The sequence below is a fragment of the Engystomops pustulosus genome, chromosome 7, assembly GCF_040894005.1.
Source record: "Engystomops pustulosus chromosome 7, aEngPut4.maternal, whole genome shotgun sequence".
In the NCBI taxonomy this organism is placed as follows: domain Eukaryota; kingdom Metazoa; phylum Chordata; class Amphibia; order Anura; family Leptodactylidae; genus Engystomops; species Engystomops pustulosus.
In genome coordinates this window covers 142,372,996-142,393,592 of record NC_092417.1, presented here as the reverse complement: position 1 = coordinate 142,393,592, position 20,597 = coordinate 142,372,996, and the positions used below count along the sequence as shown (strand labels likewise).

Here is a 20,597-nt window from a genome sequence, read left to right as displayed (position 1 = left end):
TATAGTGTAAGTTACTTGGTGTATTGTTCCTATGGCACTGTAGTTGGGTATCATGCACTGTTTTGTAGTATTATTTATAGGGTGGTATGGCATTGTGTGAGCTCTATATTATAGTGTAATGTATACAGAATGGGGCGGTATGTTATGGGCACCTGTGATCTGGGAATCCTCGCATTCTTCCTGTTCCTGGTATGAATAGGGTTAATCGCTGACATCAATAAAAGCTGCCGCCAGCCAATGAGAGCTCGTGCCTGCCGCCGATGCTGTGACGTGTGGCCCCGCCCCTCCCCATCCCGCTATATCCAGCAGAGGAGAGGCTGCTCCCGGAGCGCAGCATGCAGAACGGACTCATCATGAGAGAGCAGCCGCGGCCCCGGGTCATAGAGATCGCCCGCTCCGTGTCCTTCAGCGCCTGCCACCGGCTGCACTGGTGAGAGGAGAGCGGCTGTGCCCGCCACAGTATATACTGTACTACATCGTATGTATCCTGCCCCCTAGTGCCAGTGTCATGTACTGCTGGATGTATGGACTATTGCTATAGATCTATAACTAGGTCATGTAACCTACTGTAGTGTTATCATATCCTACTACTGCAATACATTATAGCAGCATATTATGTTATATTACTGTGTATGATTATTACATATCTATAGTTACTGCACTTTATATCACAGTTGCATTATATAATATGACAATTTACATTATTATATTACAGTCTGGTGATATTACATATAGCATTTATACTTATGATATAAAATATAACATCTATACATATATAACACTGGGGAACAGTCATTTTGTTGTCTTGGAGCTGTTTAGAAATATGTTTGGGGCCCTGATTCTGGAAATGACACCCGTTTCCTCTGAAGGATACTTTTGGAGGTCTGGCATTGCCACCTGACAAAGTATCTCCTGCTCTAACTAGTGGTCACTCAGCATTGTACTAAAGACATTTTGGAAATGAATGTCACATTGTGTGGCTGTAAAGTAGAGATCTAGAACTAGTGTTCTTTGACATTGGCGCTGGATGCTCCAACAGTAATCAGCCATAAGAACCATAGACATAAGATTAAGGGGAACCTGTCATCAGGAATCTAATTTTCACTAAAGACAGGTTACAGAAGCTCATTACAGCTGCAGTGAAAATATGTCTTTCTGCTTTCTCTAAGCATTTGCATTATAATATAATTCTGTTATAACTTAAATTGCACCCTGACAGAATCCTCTGTGTAGTCCCAGGGGTTGGGCTTTGGTTTGGTTGCATTTCAAAAAGCATGTGCCTTGTCTGTGCTGCAGACTCTTCAGCTCTCAGCCCCCACCTTTGTGCTCCTGTAAAGCTCCTGCTCCTGCACAGAGGTCACAGACATGTCATGTGTTGTTTTTTTAAAAGCATCGAAACCACAGCCCAACCCCTAGGACTACACAGAGGATTCTGTCAGGGTGCAAGTTATAACACACAATTATATAGTAATGCAAATGCTTAGAGAAAGCAGAAAGGCATCTGTACAATGGAGGTGTGATGGGCGGTAACCTGTCTTTAGTGAAAATGAGGTCACTGGTGACAGGTTTCCTTTGAGGTCCTCATTGCATCAACATCTCATACACTAGAGCTGCTAGGGGGAAATGGAATCTATGTTTGGAATTAGCTGCCAAAAACTCCCAGATTTAGGTGAAAAACTCTGGGCATCATGAACATTTTTTTGTTCCCCAGTGGAATATAAAATTTGAAACATTATAATATTATATTTCAGTATAGTAATATTCCACTTAATTAAATTAAGGCTGTATTCACACTACCGTATGGGGGGCGTATATATACGGCTGACGTATATACTGCGAATATATGTCCCCCATAGACGGCAATGGGAGTGGTTATAGTCCTATCTTTCTCCAGAATACAACGCCATGCGCCATACATCGCTATGGAGAGGGGTGTGGGTTAGCACCGCTCATCCTCTCCCTGGCGGCAACGTGTGCCCGCCGTGCTACAATACGGCGGGCACACGTCTTGTGAATGTAGCCTTATACTGTACATATTATATATGAAGACATTTTATATTCTAGTGAAAAGTTTAGAAGTTAATATTATATTTATTATATTCGATTATAGTTTCATTATCATTGTATCTTGTAAAGCGAACCTGTCAACAGGGATGTCATTTGTCTTTGTCAGCATTCTGCCTCATTTCAGTACTTTACTTAAGTTTAATTCACATTTCCTGGCTCCTTGCCAGCAGCATTTGATGAGTCCTAGAGGGGCAGCAGCAACCTGTGTGTGTCTCGGTCTCCTCATGCATTCTTCCTCTATTCCTGCCTGCTCAATGCACATGACAGGAAAGGGGAGGGAACTGCATGAGTGTGAGAGAAAGGAGACTGACACAGACTGCAGCTGCCCCATTCCTGGGGACTCTCCACACGCTGCTGACAAGGAGCCAGGTAATGTGAAATAAACTTATATAAAGTACTGAAATGAATCAGAAAGCTGCCAAAGGAATTTTTAAAATCAGCATTACATAGGCTATTGGAACCTGTCACCAGCTACAAATGACATTCCTGGTGACAGGTGCCCTTTGAAGACTCGGATACAATAAGGACCCTCCATTTTCAGCGTGTTCCTGAATCTAGTCACACAAACCCGAGGATCCTGCCCCCCTCCCTGTGTCACAAAATTAATGAGGAGAGTTCTGTGGCTGAAGTTGTCAGTAATAATGTAATTCAGGACAATACATATATATTGAAAAAAAGTTCAGCTCACCAGTATGTCCTACGGATCCCTCCAGGGACCAGAGTGAACAATGCAGCAAGACAAAAAAATTGATCCAGCACCAAAATGCTCCAGTTGTTTGGTGTTGGATCAAAAATATGTCTTCAGAATTTATTTGCAACCGTGCTTCTAGGCATGGCTCATAAGTAAGAGAGCGGCAGCGCTTGAAACGCGCTGATGATATGTTTCCTATACTCTGTACATGTGTTATGGATACATTGATATTTTAAAATAAATTCTGAATACAATTTTTTTAGACAACTTGTCTAGGTGCACAATTTGTTGTTTTGCTCAATTTAGGGCAATGACCTGTCCACATTTATTTTCTTCTTCCGACCTATGTAAATGGGACCAAAGGTCAGTGTGTCCATGATGACATTGGCTGCAGCAGTCATGTGACAGCTGCTAGTAGACAAGTACCAGGGATTGCTGTTGGTTTACAAAGGTGAGGATAGTTTTTAAAAATTATTTTAAGAAAAAATATAAAAAAAAAGCTAACAAGGAGGATGCATGGAGCTGAGGTAATTTGCAAATTAATCTTTTTTATCTCTTATTTTACAGCAATTCTTTATCTGATGAGGAAAATAAAAAGATTTTTGGCAAGTGTAACAACCCTAATGGCCATGGTCACAATTACAGAGGTGAGGAGATTACTCTATTGTTATATGGTTATATCAGAATTTCTCCCATTGTTTGTGTATCACAGAAGTTGTTATAAACATCCCAGGATTCTTAGATGCCATGGTCAATAGTGATTGTGGCATCCAAGAGGTTAGACTGGGGAGAGTGCTCTTTCACTGTGTGGGCCAAGTGCAGTCCTATTAACATTGTGTTGATTGCAATAGCATACGGGAGCCTAACTAGGGTTGCCAATTCTGCCATGTAGAGAAGAGTGGGCTTGCAGAATATTAGTAGAATAATACACTGTGCTACATACCTGAAGGTATTGCAGTGTATAATATTTGCAATCATATGAGCATATGTTAAAGGTGTTTTCCCACAAAGAAAAGGTAATCTGTATCCATGGGATAGGGCCTAACTTGCTAATCAATGGCGGGGTCTCAGTGCTGAGAACCCTCAGAGATCACGAAAACGAGGCCCCGGCGGCCGAGCATGACCGCTCTGCTCCATTAATAGAGCAAAGTCTTGGAAACTGGTGATGGGAAAAAAAAAGCTTTATTTTAGAACCCCTTGACTAGGGTTAAGTCGCTGAAGGACCACATGACTGGTGGGCATGACATGTCACAAAGAAGAGAACATTGATCCCTTTGATAGGCTGATCCGCTTGGCTTCACTTAGTCTGGCCACCATCAATCTAGACGGTGATGAACATATATATATTTTGGAAAACTCCCTTAAATTGTCCCTACCAACAGAATCACTTTGAAGATTCTTCCTTAAGAGACTTTATTTTCTTTAAGGAAATCCACCACCTGGGTAACTGACTGTAAACCAAGCACACTTACATGCTGGTGTGTGTCACCTCTGGTAGGATCTGCTCTTCTTTAAAGGGAACCTACCAACACATATCTACCTGGTAGATTGGATGGTAGGTACATCTATAGGACGTGAGAGTAGCCTTTTTAAGGGCTAATCCTCACGTCCCCTGTATCTTTTGCTAACTTTTATTACTCAAACATGAGGAGCTGCGCACCGAAGATTTTTGGTAGGAGGAAAAATAGGCTACTGGGGCGTGGAGTATGTGCAGTGGCTCCGGCTTCGGTCCATGAGCAGACTGCAGGATTCTCGCACAAGGGCGTGCAGCTACGAGGAGCTGCGCACCGAAGATTTTTGGTAGGAGGAACAAAGAGGCTACCAGGGCATGGAGTAGCCGCGCCGTGTAGCCTCCACTCCGGCTACTCCACACTCCAGTAGCCGCTTAAGAAAATTTACATATTTAAGTCATAAAAGTTAGCAAAAGATACAGTGGACGTGAGGATTAGCCTTTAAAAGGGATGTACCTACCACCCAATCTACCTTTATAGATAGATATGTGGTGGTAGGTTCCTTTTAAACTTCCTTGTGCCTTGTTTTTACAAAAAAAAAAGCCTTTGAAAATGATGCAAGTGAGCCTCAGGGGCTGCCAGCCCCTCTGGCTCATTTGCATAAGATTCAAAGCCTTTTTTTTTGTAAAAACAAGGGAATAATAAGCTAAGAGAAGAGTGAATCCTGACAGAGGGGGCTCACACCAGCATGTAAGTGTGCTTGGTTTACAGTCCGTTATCCAGGTGGTAGATTTCTTTTAAGTAAGTAGAGCAGAGAGAATGTATATGGCTACAGGTTTGCAATATTTAATCAGATATCTCATCCTTTCCATATTGAGTAGCTGGGAGGTTAGAATCATCTGGGAAACATACTGGAGTCTTGGCATTTGTGTAACATCAGCTGTTACATCAGGGCCTATTAGAGCACAAGATGTGATTGGGCTTGAAAGATCAAAGTGGACTGGAAGAGCACAGAAGGTTCATGAAAGACCACATTATATATGGATTTTTCTACAGGAAGTGTTATGAGGCTTTGGAGCCAAAGACTAGATAAGAGAATATAGGCAGAACAGTGGCTAGATGGTTCGTGAAATGATAACTGTCTGTAATTCAGGCCAAAGGGAGGAGTAGTAAATTGGTGTGAAAGAACCTGTTTTGTTTCAGAATATTGAAGCACGAAGAAGGAAACAAGGACATTATATGCATTATAACAGCAAATCTGGAGCCTGACTGTTTAGCAGACTATAGACTATTGACAGGAAGGCGCCAGCATCTGGTAGGAATAATCCCAGACCAGTTATGTAACCTACTAAATTGTTTGTCTCTGTTCCTTCTAGTGATCGTCACTGTACGAGGGGAGGTGAGTAACTTTTTACCTTTTTTAAGTAGAGTGCCCCCTATGCATATATGGGTTATCCTATAAAACTTTTTTCCTTTCAGAGGTATCAACCCCATTTTAGCACAGTCTAAGATTACATTTTTCCTTATACCATATTACATTACTCATGAAAAGTTAGTGATATTCGGCTTTTAGGTGAAATTTATAGAAAAATTGCAAGTTCACACTACAGTAAGAAAAAACGTGACATTTAGAGATGAGCGAACATGCTCGTCCGAGCTTGATGCTCGGTCGAGCATTAGGGTACTCGAAACTGCTCGTTACTCGGACGAATACTTCGCCCGCTCGAGAAAATGGCAGCTCCCGCCGTTTTGCTTTTTGGCGGCCAGAAACAGAGCCAATCACAAGCCAGGAGACTCTGCACTCCACCCAGCATGACGTGGTACCCTTACACGTCGATAGCAGTGGTTGGCTGGCCAGATCAGGTGACCCTGGGATAGACTAGCCGCTGGCCGCGCTGCTCGGATCATTCTGTCTCTGGATGCCGCTAGGGAGAGAGCTGCTGCTGGTCAGGGAAAGCTTTAGGGTGTTCTATTAGCTTACTGTTAGGCAGGAGTGATTCTCAAAGAACCCAACAGCCCTTCTTAGGGCTACAATAACGTTCTACTTTTTTTATTTTAATTTGCATCTATTACCATTTTGTGAGGAATTAGCAGGGGGACTTGCTACCGTTGTGTTTAGCTCTTAGTGGCACACATATCCATAGCAAAGACCGAAGTGGGAAAATTCAGTAGGGGTTGGATTTCTATTAGGCACTAACTCAGTGTCATCTCATCTGGCATAGTAGTGTGCTTCCTTTGATACTTGGCTAGAAAATAGCCATAGGAGAATACAAACAGCTTCTTGAAGCCTACAGTAGCGTTCTATATATTTGATTTCTGGTTGATCTGCTGGTGGCTGTAGTTTCTGCAGTGCATGTACTTGCCAATTCTGAGCAATTTGTAGTGAGACTTGCGACCGCTGTGTTCTGCGCTTAGTGGCGCACATATCCATAGCAAAGGCCGAAGTGGGAAAATTCAGTAGGGGTTGGATTTCTATTAGGCAATAACTCAGTGTCATCTCATCTGGCATAGTAGTGTGCTTCCTTTGATACTTGGCTAGAAAATAGCCATAGGAGAATACAAACAGCTTCTTGAAGCCTACAGTAGCGTTCTATATATTTGATTTCTGGTTGATCTGCTGGTGGCTGTAGTTTCTGCAGTGCATGTACTTGCCAATTCTGAGCAATTTGTAGTGAGACTTGCGACCGCTGTGTTCTGCGCTTAGTGGCGCACATATCCATAGCAAAGGCCGAAGTGGGAAAATTCAGTAGGGGTTGGATTTCTATTAGGCAATAACTCAGTGTCATCTCATCTGGCATAGTAGTGTGCTTCCTTTGATACTTGGCTAGAAAATAGCCATAGGAGAATACAAACAGCTTCTTGAAGCCTACAGTAGCGTTCTATATATTTGATTTCTGGTTGATCTGCTGGTGGCTGTAGTTTCTGCAGTGCATGTACTTGCCAATTCTGAGCAATTTGTAGTGAGACTTGCGACCGCTGTGTTCTGCGCTTAGTGGCGCACATATCCATAGCAAAGGCCGAAGTGGCAAAATTCAGTAGGGGTTGGATTTCTATTAGGCACTAACTCAGTGTCATCTCATCTGGCATAGTAGTGTGCTTCCTTTGATACTTGGCTAGAAAATAGCCATAGCAATAGGATAGGATTGTTTGGTTTTAAAAACTCAAAAAAAAACAAAAAACACAAAAAAAAAAAAAAAACACAAAAAAACACAAAAAAAACAAAAAGAAGTAAAAAAAAAAAAAAAAGTTATAACTCTCATTTTAAAAATGTTTAACCCGAGGGCTAGGGGTAGAGGACGAGGGCGGGGACGTGGGCGTCCAACTACTGCAGGGGTCAGAGGCCGTGGTCCTGGGCGGGGTGAGACACCACCTGCTGATGAGGGAGCAGGGGAACGCCGCAGAGCTACACTCCCTAGGTTCATGTCTGAAGTTACTGGGACTCGTGGTAGAGCACTGTTGAGGCCAGAACAGTGCGAACAGGTGATGTCGTGGATTGCTGACAATGCTTCGAGCAATTTGTCCACCACCAGTCAGTCTTCCACGCAGTCCACCCATGTCACCGAAATCCCCACTCCTCCAGCTCCTGCACCTCAGCCTCCTCCCCCCCAGTCTGCCCCCTCCCAGGAAAATTTGCCATTTGAACCGGCATACTCTGAGGAACTGTTTTCTGGACCCTTCCCACAGTCACAAACCACTTGTCCGGTTGCTGCTGAGCAATTTTCCGATGCCCAGGTTTTCCACCAGTCACAGTCTGTGGGTGATGATGACCTTCTTGACGTAGTGGAAGTGTGTAAAGAGGTGTCCGACGATGAGGAGACACGGTTGTCAGACAGTGGGGAAGTTGTTGTCAGGGCAGGAAGTCCGAGGGGGGAGCAGACTGAGGGATCGGAGGATGATGAGGTGACAGACCCAAGCTGGGTTGAGAGGCCGGGTGAACACAGTGCTTCTGAGACGGAGGAGAGTCCTCGACCTGAACAGGTTGGAAGAGGCAGTGGTGGGGCCAGACGGAGAGGCAGGGCCAGAGCTGGTGCATCAGCGCCACTGTCAACTAGTGAAGCTCCCGTGGTGAGGGCTCTTGCGGCGAGGGCTAGATCTTCAGAAGTGTGGAGGTTCTTTAAGGAAACACCGGATGACCGACGGACTGTGGTGTGCAACATTTGCCAAACCAGGCTCAGCAGGGGTTCCACCACTACTAGCTTAACTACCACCAGTATGCGCAGGCATATGAATGCTAAGCACCCCACTCAGTGGCAACAAGCCCGTTCACCTCCGGCCGTGCACACCACTGCTCCTTCCCCTGTGTCAGCTGCTAGTCAGCCCCCTGCCCAGGACCCTGGCACAAAAACCCCATCGTCGCCTCCACGATCCTCCACAGCATCCACCAGCGTTCAGCTCTCCATACCCCAGACGCTGGAGCGGAAACGCAAATATAGTGCAACCCACCCGCACGCCCAAGCCCTTAATGTGCACATCTCCAGATTGCTTAGCCTGGAGATGCTGCCCTATAGGCTAGTAGAGACCGAGGCCTTTCGCAACCTCATGGCGGCGGCCGCCCCTCGGTATTCGGTCCCCAGCCGCCACTACTTTTCCCGATGTGCCGTCCCAGCCCTGCACCAGCACGTGTCAGACAACATCATCCGTGCCCTGACCAACGCCGTTTCTGACAAGGTCCACCTGACCACGGACACGTGGACGAGTGCTGCCGGGCAGGGCCACTATATATCGCTGACGGCACATTGGGTTAACTTGGTGGAGGCTGGGACCGAGTCTGACCCTGGGGCTGCTCATATACTGCCGACGCCGAGGATTGCGGGGCCTACCTCGGTCCAGGTGTTTCAGGCCTACTATGCCTCCTCCTCCTCCCACCCCTCCTCCACCTCCTCCTCCGAACTACCATCCGTGGGCACGGCGCCATCAGTCGGTAGCTCTAGGCACAGCAGCAGTGCCGTCGCTAAGCGACAGCAGGCGGTGCTCAAACTGCTGAGCCTAGGCGACAAAAGGCACACCGCCCAAGAGCTATTACAGGGCATCACGGCGCAGACTGATCTGTGGCTGGCACCGCTGAACCTCAAGCCGGGAATGGTTGTGTGTGACAACGGCCGTAACCTGGTGGCGGCTCTGCAACTCGGCAGACTGACACATGTGCCATGCCTGGCCCATGTGTTAAATCTGATAGTGCAGCGTTTCCTCAAGACATACCCCAATCTGTCTGATTTGCTCACGAAGGTGCGCCGCATCTGTGCGCATTTCAGGAAGTCCAGCCCAGATGCTGCCACTCTCAGGGCAGCGCAGCGCCGCCTCCAACTGCCCGCTCACCGACTGTTGTGCGACGTGCCCACGAGGTGGAATTCAACACTGACCATGTTATCCAGAGTTTACCAGCAGCGCAGAGCGATTGTAGACTGCCAGATGTCAACTTCCACCAGAACTGGTAGTCAGGTCAGTCAGCTTCCTCAAGTCTACAATGAGGAGTGGACGTGGATGTCTGATATCTGTCAGGTGCTGAGTAACTTTGAGGAGTCAACACAGATGGTCAGTGGCGATGCCGCCATCATCAGCCTCACCATCCCGCTGCTTGGCCTGTTGAAAAACTCTCTGGTCAGCATGAAGTCGGAAGCTTTGCGCTCGTCACAAGAGACGGGGGAAGAATATTCCCTTGTTGATAGCCAAAGCACCCTGAGGTCTGTTTCTCAGCGCATATCGGAGGAGGTGGAGGTGGAGGAGGATGAGGAGGAAGAGGAGGAGAATGTTGGCGAGACACAAGAGGGGACCATTGTTGAGTCCTTCACTGTTCAGCGTGTATGGGCAGAAGAAGAGGAGTTGGAGGAGGAGGAAATGGACAGTCAGGCCAGTGAGGGGAGTGAATTCTTACGCGTTGGTACTCTGGCGCATATGGCAGATTTCATGCTAGGCTGCCTATCCCGTGACCCTCGCGTTCAAAGAATTTATTCCAGCACCGATTACTGGGTGTTCACTCTCCTGGACCCACGGTACAAGCAAAATCTTTCCACTCTCATCCCTGCAGAGGAAAGGAGTGTGAGAATGCATGAATACCAGCAGGCCCTGGTGCACAAGCTGAAACAGTATTTCCCTTCTGACAGCGCTAGCGGCAGAGTGCGTAGTTCTGCGGGACAAGTAGCGAGGGAGAGTAGGCGAGCAGGCAGCTTGTCCAGCACTGGCAAGGGTACGCTTTACAAGGCTTTTGCCAGCTTTATGTCACCCCAGCAAGACACTGTCACCTGTCCCCAGTCTCGGCAGAGTAGGGCTGATCTTTACAGAAAGATGGTGAGGGAGTACGTAGCTGACCATACCATCGTCCTAAATGATCACACAGCTCCCTACAACTACTGGGTTTCAAAGCTGGACATGTGGCACGAACTGGCGCTGTACGCCTTGGAGGTTCTTGCCTGCCCTGCCGCTAGCGTCTTGTCCGAGCGGGTTTTCAGTGCAGCTGGTGGCATCATCACCGATAAGCGTACACGCCTGTCGACTGACAGCGCTGACAGGCTGACGCTTATTAAAATGAATAAAGGCTGGATTTCTCAGAATTTCCAATCTCCACCAGGTGAAGGAAGCTCAACCTGAATAATTGATCCACTCCTCCTCCTCCTCCTCATTTTCCTCCTTCTCCTCCTCTTTGTACAGTAAAGCAGAGGAAAATGGCTATTTTTTGACAGGGCCCACTGGCTCTTGCTATAGTACTTCATGCATTTAATTTTTCTGGAGGGCCACCTACCCGGTCCTCTGTTTGAAACAATTTTTGTGAGTGCCACATACAGGCACTCAATCTATTCCATTTTTCTGGAGGGCCACCTACCCGGTCCTCTGTTTTAAAAAATTTTTGGGACTGCCACATACAGGCACTCAATCTATTCCATTTTACTGGAGGGCCACCTACCCGGTCCTCTGTTTTAAAAAATTTTTGGGACTGCCACATACAGGCACTCAATCTATTCCATTTTACTGGAGGGCCACCTACCTGCTCCTCTGGTTTGAAACATTTTTGGGACTGCCACATACAGGCACTCAATCTATTCCATTTTACTGCAGGGCCACCTACCTGCTCCTCTGGTTTGAACAATTTTTGGGACTGCCACATACAGGCACTCAATCTATTCCATTTTACTGGAGGGCCACCTACCTGCTCCTCTGGTTTGAACAATTTTTGGGACTGCCACATACAGGCACTCAATCTATTCCATTTTACTGGAGGGCCACCTACCTGCTCCTCTGGTTTGAAACATTTTTGGGACTGCCACATACAGGCACTCAATCTATTCCATTTTACTGCAGGGCCACCTACCTGCTCCTCTGGTTTGAAGAATTTTTGGGACTGCCACATACAGGCACTCAATCTATTCCATTTTACTGGAGGGCCACCTACCTGCTCCTCTGGTTTGAAGAATTTTTGGGACTGCCACATACAGGCACTCAATCTATTCCATTTTACTGGAGGGCCACCTACCTGCTCCTCTGGTTTGAAACATTTTTGGGACTGCCACATACAGGCACTCAATCTATTCCATTTTACTGGAGGGCCACCTACCTGCTCCTCTGGTTTGAAAAATGTTTGGGACTGCCACATACAGGCACTATCCAAATTAAATTGTCTCCATAGCAGCCTCCACACGTTGTCTCCATTGCTACCTCCAAAAGTCGTCCATATAGCTGCCTCCATACATCGTCCCTTTATCAAACGAGGTGTGTCAGGCAGAAATTTGGGTTGTTTTCATGGATTCCACATCAAAGTTGTTAACTTTGTCGCCACCCTGCTGTGTTATCCACAAAATATACTGGCAAACTTTTACCATTTAGGGATATTATTTCAGCGCTTCTTGCGCATCTGTTTACATTCCCCTCACCCGGCATATCCTAAACTTATAAGAACGCTACTACACTTGATCTTATACAAAAGGTTCTTAGAAGTGCTGTTTGGGGAGTAGCCTAGAGACAGGGGCTTGGATTGGCGAAAGCTCGCCTGGCAGCGGAGCGCCAGCTCCATGCGCATCATGCGCTTCTTGCGCATCTGTTTACATTCCCCTCACCCGGCATATCCTAAACTTATAAGAACGCTACTACACTTGATCTTATACAAAAGGTTCTTAGAAGTGCTGTTTGGGGAGTAGCCTAGAAACAGGGGCTTGGATTGGCGAAAGCTCGCCTGGCTGCAGAGCGCCAGCTCCATCACAAGATCCAACTAACATAGTTGCAGCACCTTTAATCTACTACTAGTTCACTGCCTCCATAATAATAATAATCTTTATTTATATAGCGTCATCATATTCTGCAGCGCTTTACAAATCATAGGAAACAAATACAAATGTAATGTAACAGAGCACAACATTTGTATGGAACAACAGGAGTGAGGTCCCTGCTCGCCAGAGCTTACGGTTTATGAAGATGATGGGGTAACACGAGGTAAAAGAATATTTAATGGTCAAGCCATTCTTCTTAGGGAATAGAAAAAAATATAATAAATGGAATTGCTGTCGCTTGAAACACTCAGCCGTCATCTTATATACCAGGTCCAGGGTGAATGGGACTGCAGAGAAGTCTGGTGCCTGTTGGTTGCTGGATAACAGATGGGAGGACGACACAGGACGGGTTAGTAGAAGAGTTAAAACTTCATGCAGTTAATGAGTGTTATAGGCTTGCCTAAAGAAATGGGTTTTAAGAGCACGTTTGAAACTTTGGAGGTTAGGTATTAGTCTGATAGTCCGGGGCAGAGCATTCCATAGAATTGGTGCAGCTCTAGAGAAGTCTTGGAGACGCGAGTGGGAGGTCCGCACTAGGGTAGAGGTTAATCTAAGATCACTGGCGGATCTAAGAGCACGGGTTGGGCGATAGACTGAGATAAGAGAGGAGAGGTAGGGGGGTGCAGCATTATACAGAGCTTTATGGATGAGGGTTATTATTATTTTAAACTATTCGAAAGGAGACTGGCAGCAAGTGCAGCGACTGGCATGAACTGTAAGCATACATGGTCCCCTTATCAAACGAGCTGTGTCAGGCAGAATTTGGGGTTGTTTTCATGGCTTCCATGTTAACTTTGTCGCCACCCTGCTGTGTAATCCACAAAATATACTGGCAAACTTTTATCATGTAGCGATATTATTTGAGCGCTTCTTGCTCACCTCCTTTGGTTCCTCTCTGCCACCCATTGGTTTGAAGCCTGAGTCCATTTAGGGTATGTCGCCATGCCACTCTCTAGCCTGCCGCTGCTGCCGCTGCCTCTGCATGCCGTCCCCTATAGTGTCAGGGTCAATTATTGGATGTTTTAGATGCTATCTAGCTTCATTCTGTCACTCTGTCATGGCCATGCTGTTGCCCATAATTTTGGCATAATGGTGCGATTAGGCAGCCTCAGAGGCATCCATGCATGCTGCCCCTGCTGTTTCCTGTCCATTTCCGTGGTGTTTCCATCCTTTTCTGAGGTTCCCAGGTGTTTGGCCAAGCTTCCCTGTGCAGAGCCTTGGTCCCCTTGAAAAATGCTCGAGTCTCCCATTGACTTCAATGGGGTTCGTTATTCGAGACGAGCACTCGAGCATCGGGAAAAGTTCGTCTCGAATAACGAGTACCCGAGCATTTTAGTGTTCGCTCATCTCTAGTGACATTTAAAGTAGCATGCAATAGTGATTACCTCATCTCAAACTATTTATTGAAGCAAAAGCAAACAGGGGTGGGTGCAGCACAACAAAAATGTTACTCAATAACTTGATGTGTGGCCATGAGCATCAATTACTGCAGACTAGAACGTCTCATGCTGTTCACAAGTCACTGTCTGCTGAGACATATCATCTCATTCATCTTGAAGGGCAGTCCTTAGGTCATTGAAGTTACGAGCCTCTAGATCAGGGGTGAGAAATTAATTTTCCCATGGAGCCACATGCGCCTGCCTCTGTATACATATAATGGAAGTGTCAGACTTTGCAGCTGCTGAAGGGAGCATTTGGGTATAAGAGGTTTCTCACCATTCACCACTTAAAGGGGTTTTTCCATGAAACAAGTTAAGCCCTATCCAAAGGATAGAGTCTAACGTGCTGATCGGTGGGGGTCTCCATGATGAGAAGGGAACAGGGGGTCCGAAGTGCCGCCCTTGGACCACTCGTAGCTTCCCGAGATGACCGGAGCAGACTGCGGTGCACATCCGTTCTGCTCCATTCATCTCTATGGAGCTGACAGATTGCTGTTTGCCAGTGGTCACAGGACATGAAGTAACAGAGCTCTGTCTCTCTCAATGTACCACACAGCAGCATGTCCGAGCAGTGAGACCTTTCAATCAGGAACAAGGAGGCAGGGCAGTGCAAGTAAAATGTGCTATGCAGGACTCGCTTAGTGTGATTGGACTCTCATCAGATGGGTTAATATTCAGCCATGGAAAAGAACCATTTAGGGATAAGCAATGCTTGGTAATCATATATTTTTTTAAGTATTTATTTTGGGTGGGTTAATTTAAATGGTAAGTTTTCTTTAAGCTCCTTGCTGGAGAACAGCAAGTTTTGCAAAAGGTACTAAAACATTTGAACAGTTGGGCGCAATCAGAAATTTAACACACGAGCCAAATATCCAAACTTTTTGTGTTGTTAAATGTGCTTAAGTAGAGATGTGTGCACTTTATCTGCACCCTGTCTAATTGGTGATGCAGAGAGCCGGATAACTGCTGTAGTAAGCAGGCTGTCACTGTATCCGCAGCATCATCTCTACTTGTCAAAGGAGAGGCTAAGTTTCTTGTCTAATTTTTGTCAGTATTTTGTTGTTGTTTTTTTTCAACTTTTCACTGCAACTTTTGCCGTTGTTTTTCAAGTACGCCTTGGTCTGCCCCTTGAGGAGTGCCTTATGTATCTTTACTTGCAGATGTTATGTGTAATTTTTCACTTACTGTACATACTTGAGTATAAGCCGAGTTTTTCAGCACAATAAATTTGCTGAAAAACCTCACCATGGCTAAACAGTGTACTCATCTTCTGACGTTCCCCCACGGCAGGTCCTATTCTATACAGTGATGCTCCAGCATCGTCTCCGTGTCCCCGCGCTGTCCATCGCAGGGATCATGATGTCAGCCACTCGTTGATATTCTTCTATGTGCTGGCATCGGCACACACTATCATGTCAGCGAGCTGCTGACGTCACTAACCCCGCACGGGTCTGCCGGAGCATTGCTGTATAGAATAGGACCTGCTGGAAAATAAAGATACATGAGGCACTACACAAGGTGCAGACCAAGGCGTACTTAAAAAACGACAGCAAAAGTTGCAGTGAAAAGTCGCAAAAATGACAAAAATGAGACAAGTAAACTTAGCCTCTCCACTGACTAACAGAGATGATGCTGTGGATACAGTGACAGCCTGCTCACTACAGCAGTTATCCCGGTTAAGTAAAAAAAAAAAAAAAAAAAGCCAAAACTTGCTCTTGCCAGGATAGGAAAAACTAAACATGTATCACAAGAAAAAAAAAGACATAAGGCGCAAAAAGACCTTCCAAATGTCTCAATTTATACACCAAATAAAAAAGAGCTTGCTCTATTTTTTCCCCGTATTTATGGGCGCGCCGCACTCGCCCGGTTGAGCATACGTTTGTCTGAAAGAGGCCTAAGTGTAATAGTATTCTCCTCCTCTGCCAAGACAAGGACATAAGAAATATATGGGGACATTCATCATCCCCAAATGTGAATGGCGCACAATAAAATGTGTTGGATCAGAGCGGTAGACACTTCTATGTGACTTGTGTTTATAGTTTTCCTTTATGCTGAGCAGTCGCACCTATCGTCTATACTATGGACTCTTGAATTCACTTTCTCATAGATCAATAGATCATTATTTTTGATTTATTGTCTGATGCATTTTGTTCCCTCACTTGTAGATTGACCCTGTCACGGGTATGGTAATGAATCTGACAGACTTGAAGAAATATATGGAGGTAATTTCTCTTATGGTTGTCAGTGTGAATCTTATTTTATAAAGTTTCAGAATTTGAAATAGAAAGACTACACCGTATGTGCGGGTTCATATATCATCTAAATATGGTGGCTAATACATTGTTCATAGATTGTCTGAGGTAAATGTTATGCAACAAAGCGTCCTCTCTCAAAGTCCCTCATAAGACACAATGGGGGACATTTACTATGGTGTTTCCGCCAGTTTTGTGGCGCTTCCACCGCATCTTCTGCTCTCCTACCTATTTATTAGCTGTCGGGGACAGAAAAAATGACTTTTTCCACCTGCTCCGACTCTTCTCTGAAAAGGGGCGTGGCTTTGGCGGAGTGGAAACTCAGACACAATTAATATGTGTCACAGCCATTTTTGGACGCTGTAAACTGGCGTAAAGTAGACCAAAAGAAATTTGGTCTAGCAGGGACACAGATCAGTGCTATTGCACTGTTGCCTGTTCTCTGACTGTTGGACACATTTCTGGAGCTCGGGACAGATTTTGGTCCCAGGGACAGAAAATGGTCTCGGCGCCAGAAATTTATCTGCACAGCTCCACAATATTAAATGTGTGTCTTCTTACCGAGAGCAGGTCGGTAACAAAGCCAATGCAGACACCGACACTTTATGTAAATGTCCCCCAATGTGTTGGCTCTGTTTCTGTACATTCTCTGTAAATCTCTGTGGAGAAGGGTCTTTATGTAATGAATATTAATCTCTCCACAGGAGGCTATTATGATTCCTTTGGATCACAAAAATTTGGACCGTGACGTTCCATACTTTAAAACTGTCGTAAGGTGATTGTCAGAGTAACTGTTCATTTTACAATATGGTGTAGTTTTTAGTTTTATCCATGTAAAATACAGAATACTGGGGCAAATTTACTTACCCAGTCCTGTCGCGATCCCCGATCCAGACGGTTCAACGAAGATGAAGTCCGGCGGGATTCACGTAGCTCGTGCGCCCAATTTCCTGCATCTAGCGCTTCCCCGCTGAAGTCTGCTGGAGTTCACCTTCTTCTTCCCGGTGCTCGTGTAGTTCTCGCGACACAACTTGAATTTTAATCCGTCGGGTTGTTCGACGGACACCCCCTCTCCCCCCCGATTTGCATCGCATGAAAGTCGGCGCGATTGCACCAAAATCCGATCACGTAGTAAATGAGCCCCACTGTTTCACAGAAGCTTTTACAGTTCTTCTGAGTTTCCTCTAAAAATAACAATTCTGGTGCAACCTTGTACAAAACACTTACTTATTGCTTTCTCACCGCCGGAATAGGCCCTTTTAGTTTCCATAATACACCCCTATGGTGCCCAAAGACATCTTAATGTGCCACTTCACTATATTATGCCACCACAGCATTGGGCTGGATGCAGACGTCAATTAGTTTTTGGGCTACTAGGTCCACACAAGGCAGAGTCTGAGATTCAAACTATGCTGTATAAAACACCCCTTAGTCCGGAGGTTTAAAATCATGGCTCCATGGTCAGGAAAGGAGACGTTTTGGGGGAAAAAAAGCAGCCATATTTTTTACCCTCCTGACAACCCCTTTAATAGACTTTATGGGGCACATTTACTTACCCGTCCACTGGAGTTCACAGAAAGTGCATTGTCCGAGTGCCGCGATTCACTAAGATTGCGCGCCCAATTTCCTGCATGTGTCGCTTCACCGCTCAGGTCTGCCTGAGTTCACCTTCTTCTTCCTGGTGCATGTAAGTGCAACACAATTTGAATCTTCAATCCTGCGCTCAGTCCGAATCAGTTGGACTATCCAACTGGCCGCCCCACGATTTCTGTGGCATGTAAGCCAGCGCAGCTGCGTCACAATCCGATCGCGTGCGATACACACTCCCAGCACAAATGGTTTAGGATTTTTATAAATGTGTAACTCTGAACTAAATTAATCTTTGCTTCCAGTTCTGTAGAGAACCTGACGGTGTTCATCTGGGACAGCCTGAAGGAGAAGCTTCCGCCAGGACTACTGTACGAAGTGTGCGTGTACGAGACCGAATGCAACACTGCAACCTATCGAGGGGAGTGAATTTATACCCACAGAACCTAACTACATGCAATGTGTTTCCACCTATACGTCCAGTATTAAATCAAAACCCCTCTTCTACCATTTACCTGATGTCTACAAAGCCTTAACATAACAAGCTTAAGGATTCCGCTCTTACTTTTCCCTTTCCAAAAGGTCCAGCAAATTTCCCTATTTCCATATTTATCTATAGCTTTAGTCTGCTGATTTTTATCATTTCTACCACTGAAGTATTTTTAAGGTTAAAGTCTATTTTTAAGAGAAATAATACATTTAAAACAATCTATATTTCTGCAAAACATTGTAACCTATACTTTTATTATAAAATAGTGCAATAAGGTTTCCCTTTTCCAGTATTCATATTATATGCAGGGTGTGGATATGTGACAAGATACCAAGTCCTCATTAATATTATTATTATTTTTATTGTTAGTAAATCTTAATATTGATCTATTATATTTACCTTTTACCATGGATGTCCATAGGATACATATTGCTCATGATCCTTAATGTTGTGCCGCTGATGCATACTAATGGGATCAACAGTGTATGGTGTGTATTACACTGTTCATTTCCTTAGTGTGTGTCAGCGGCGTAACTATAAGGACTGATTATTAGCTATTTAGAAGATTCTGGATAAACTGGGTATGTTCTGTCATGCATAGGGCAACCATGCAGTAAACATAAGAAAGTGTATATGGTTTGTCGTAGTGTTACTTCAGGATAGGGCTGCATGGCAACTTCTTGTGGCCTCACAATATACCTTGTGTCTAATAATAATACATGGACACTTGTTGAGACCCTCAAGTCGCTGCTATCTGACAGCATCTGGATTTTGGCATTAACTATTGTTACTATACGGCACAATGTGGAGGGGCCAAAATGTGCTGTGTGGCCCTAGACTTAAAGGTAACCTTTGATCAGGAATCTGCCTATTATGGTAGGTTCCTCCTACCATCCTCAGGTCTAAAGTATGGATGGAAGGAGAAACCTACCATTGGATCTACCTTAATGGGTAGTTTTCCTTCAAAGAGGTTTCCAGCTAGACAAATATAATTTTAAAAAGACCCAAGAAGCTATATTTCACTAAGTCTCAGATGACCACGGTCAGTGTGCTGGCCGGATTTCAAGACCTGATTACTGTGTCCAGGACAGGACTCCCTACGTCATAGTGATATTTGATACAAGGAGTCCCTGGTCCCCTGCTATATTCGGGATTATAGTTGTGCTCTGCTGTTCTGTGCATCATATATCACTATGATGCAAGGATTCCTGTCCTTTGCACTTTGGTCAGTCCGTGATTGGAAATAAGATCATGGTCGCCTGAAACTAAACCGACCTTCTGATGCTGCCGGGTTACTCTACTTATTTTTCAGTCCCATCTGTATAAGGCAGGATATGTCAGAAAATGCCCACTGGGTCTAACATTGGGTGCAGTGGGGTCATCCCTCTATGAAGGGCATAGCCTGCTGTGTAAATGTGGGCCTGGAAAGTAGCAAGGTACTATATTAAACATATTGGTGGGGCATCAAAGGCAAATTTTAGGATACCTTCTTATTCATTAAATACCTAAGGTGTGCCATTTAAGATTGTTATATAATTATAGTTGGTTAGTATCCAGTCTACTCAGTCCTCGGGGGTCAAATCTTCTTTCCTGTAGGTCAGATGCAGAGCACTGGACTAGATACTTTGCAACAAGCCCTGAGTATAACTTGACTATGACTATTGACTATGTGTAAGCCATCAATGTTTCTAGTTACTTACAGAAAACATATTAAAAAGAAGGAATAAAATGTAAGTATATCAGAAAGTTGTAAGTGGTTTTTATTATTCATCGTTTAAAGAGAACCTGTCATGCAAATTGATCGACCCAAAATAAATACTTCATTAAAAACTGTAATTAACTCTATTCCTGGGCATTAAAGGAAATCTACCATTTGCGTTTATGCATTATGAACCAATTATACCTTGAGAATGCTGTAGCGACACTGACGCAGAAACATCTACATAAATTCTCTTTTCTCCGCTTTTATGTACTTCTGTATTTGGGCACAGATAGCATATGAATATAGAGAAGAGAACAGTACCTTTCCGACTCAAAGACGGGATCTAGGAGTAAAGACATATACTTCTATTGCCAAATTCCTTGCATCTGGGTGGTGAATACTCGTCGGTTGAGTTTGTACCGCCTGTAGGATGATCCTGGTGCAGCTAAGATGATCTTCTGACTGGACTATCGTACCATTCTCATTCAGGATCCGCCCACTGTTCTAAACGCACTAATTTCTCCCGCAAAGGGGCCTTAAAGCCATGTAATACCACCACACCGTGACCACTGCTATTCCCACGTAATACCACCACACCGTGACCACTGCTATTCCCACGTAATACCACCACACCGTGACCACTGCTATTCCCACGTAATACCA

General features: G+C 45.0%; 1 protein-coding gene and 1 long non-coding RNA gene across 2 annotated transcripts in view; one reads left to right on the top strand and one right to left on the bottom strand.

The window, feature by feature from the left end:
- LOC140070946 (uncharacterized) overlaps positions 1-530 on the bottom strand; it is a 37,667-nt gene extending 37,137 nt beyond the window's left edge. Inside the window, exon 1 of the long non-coding RNA XR_011849015.1 lies at positions 153-530. This is a non-coding gene — a long non-coding RNA (uncharacterized lncRNA). The remainder of the gene's footprint in view (positions 1-152) is intronic.
- On the top strand, positions 271-20,068 carry PTS (6-pyruvoyltetrahydropterin synthase). The gene is made up of 6 exons (XM_072118058.1): positions 271-430; positions 3,326-3,405; positions 5,586-5,608; positions 16,069-16,125; positions 16,860-16,930; positions 18,048-20,068. Exons 1-6 carry the CDS (start codon positions 336-338, stop codon positions 18,169-18,171), a joined length of 450 nt encoding a protein of 149 aa, XP_071974159.1. The 5' UTR covers positions 271-335; the 3' UTR covers positions 18,172-20,068.
- Positions 20,069-20,597: the final 529 nt, after the last annotated feature.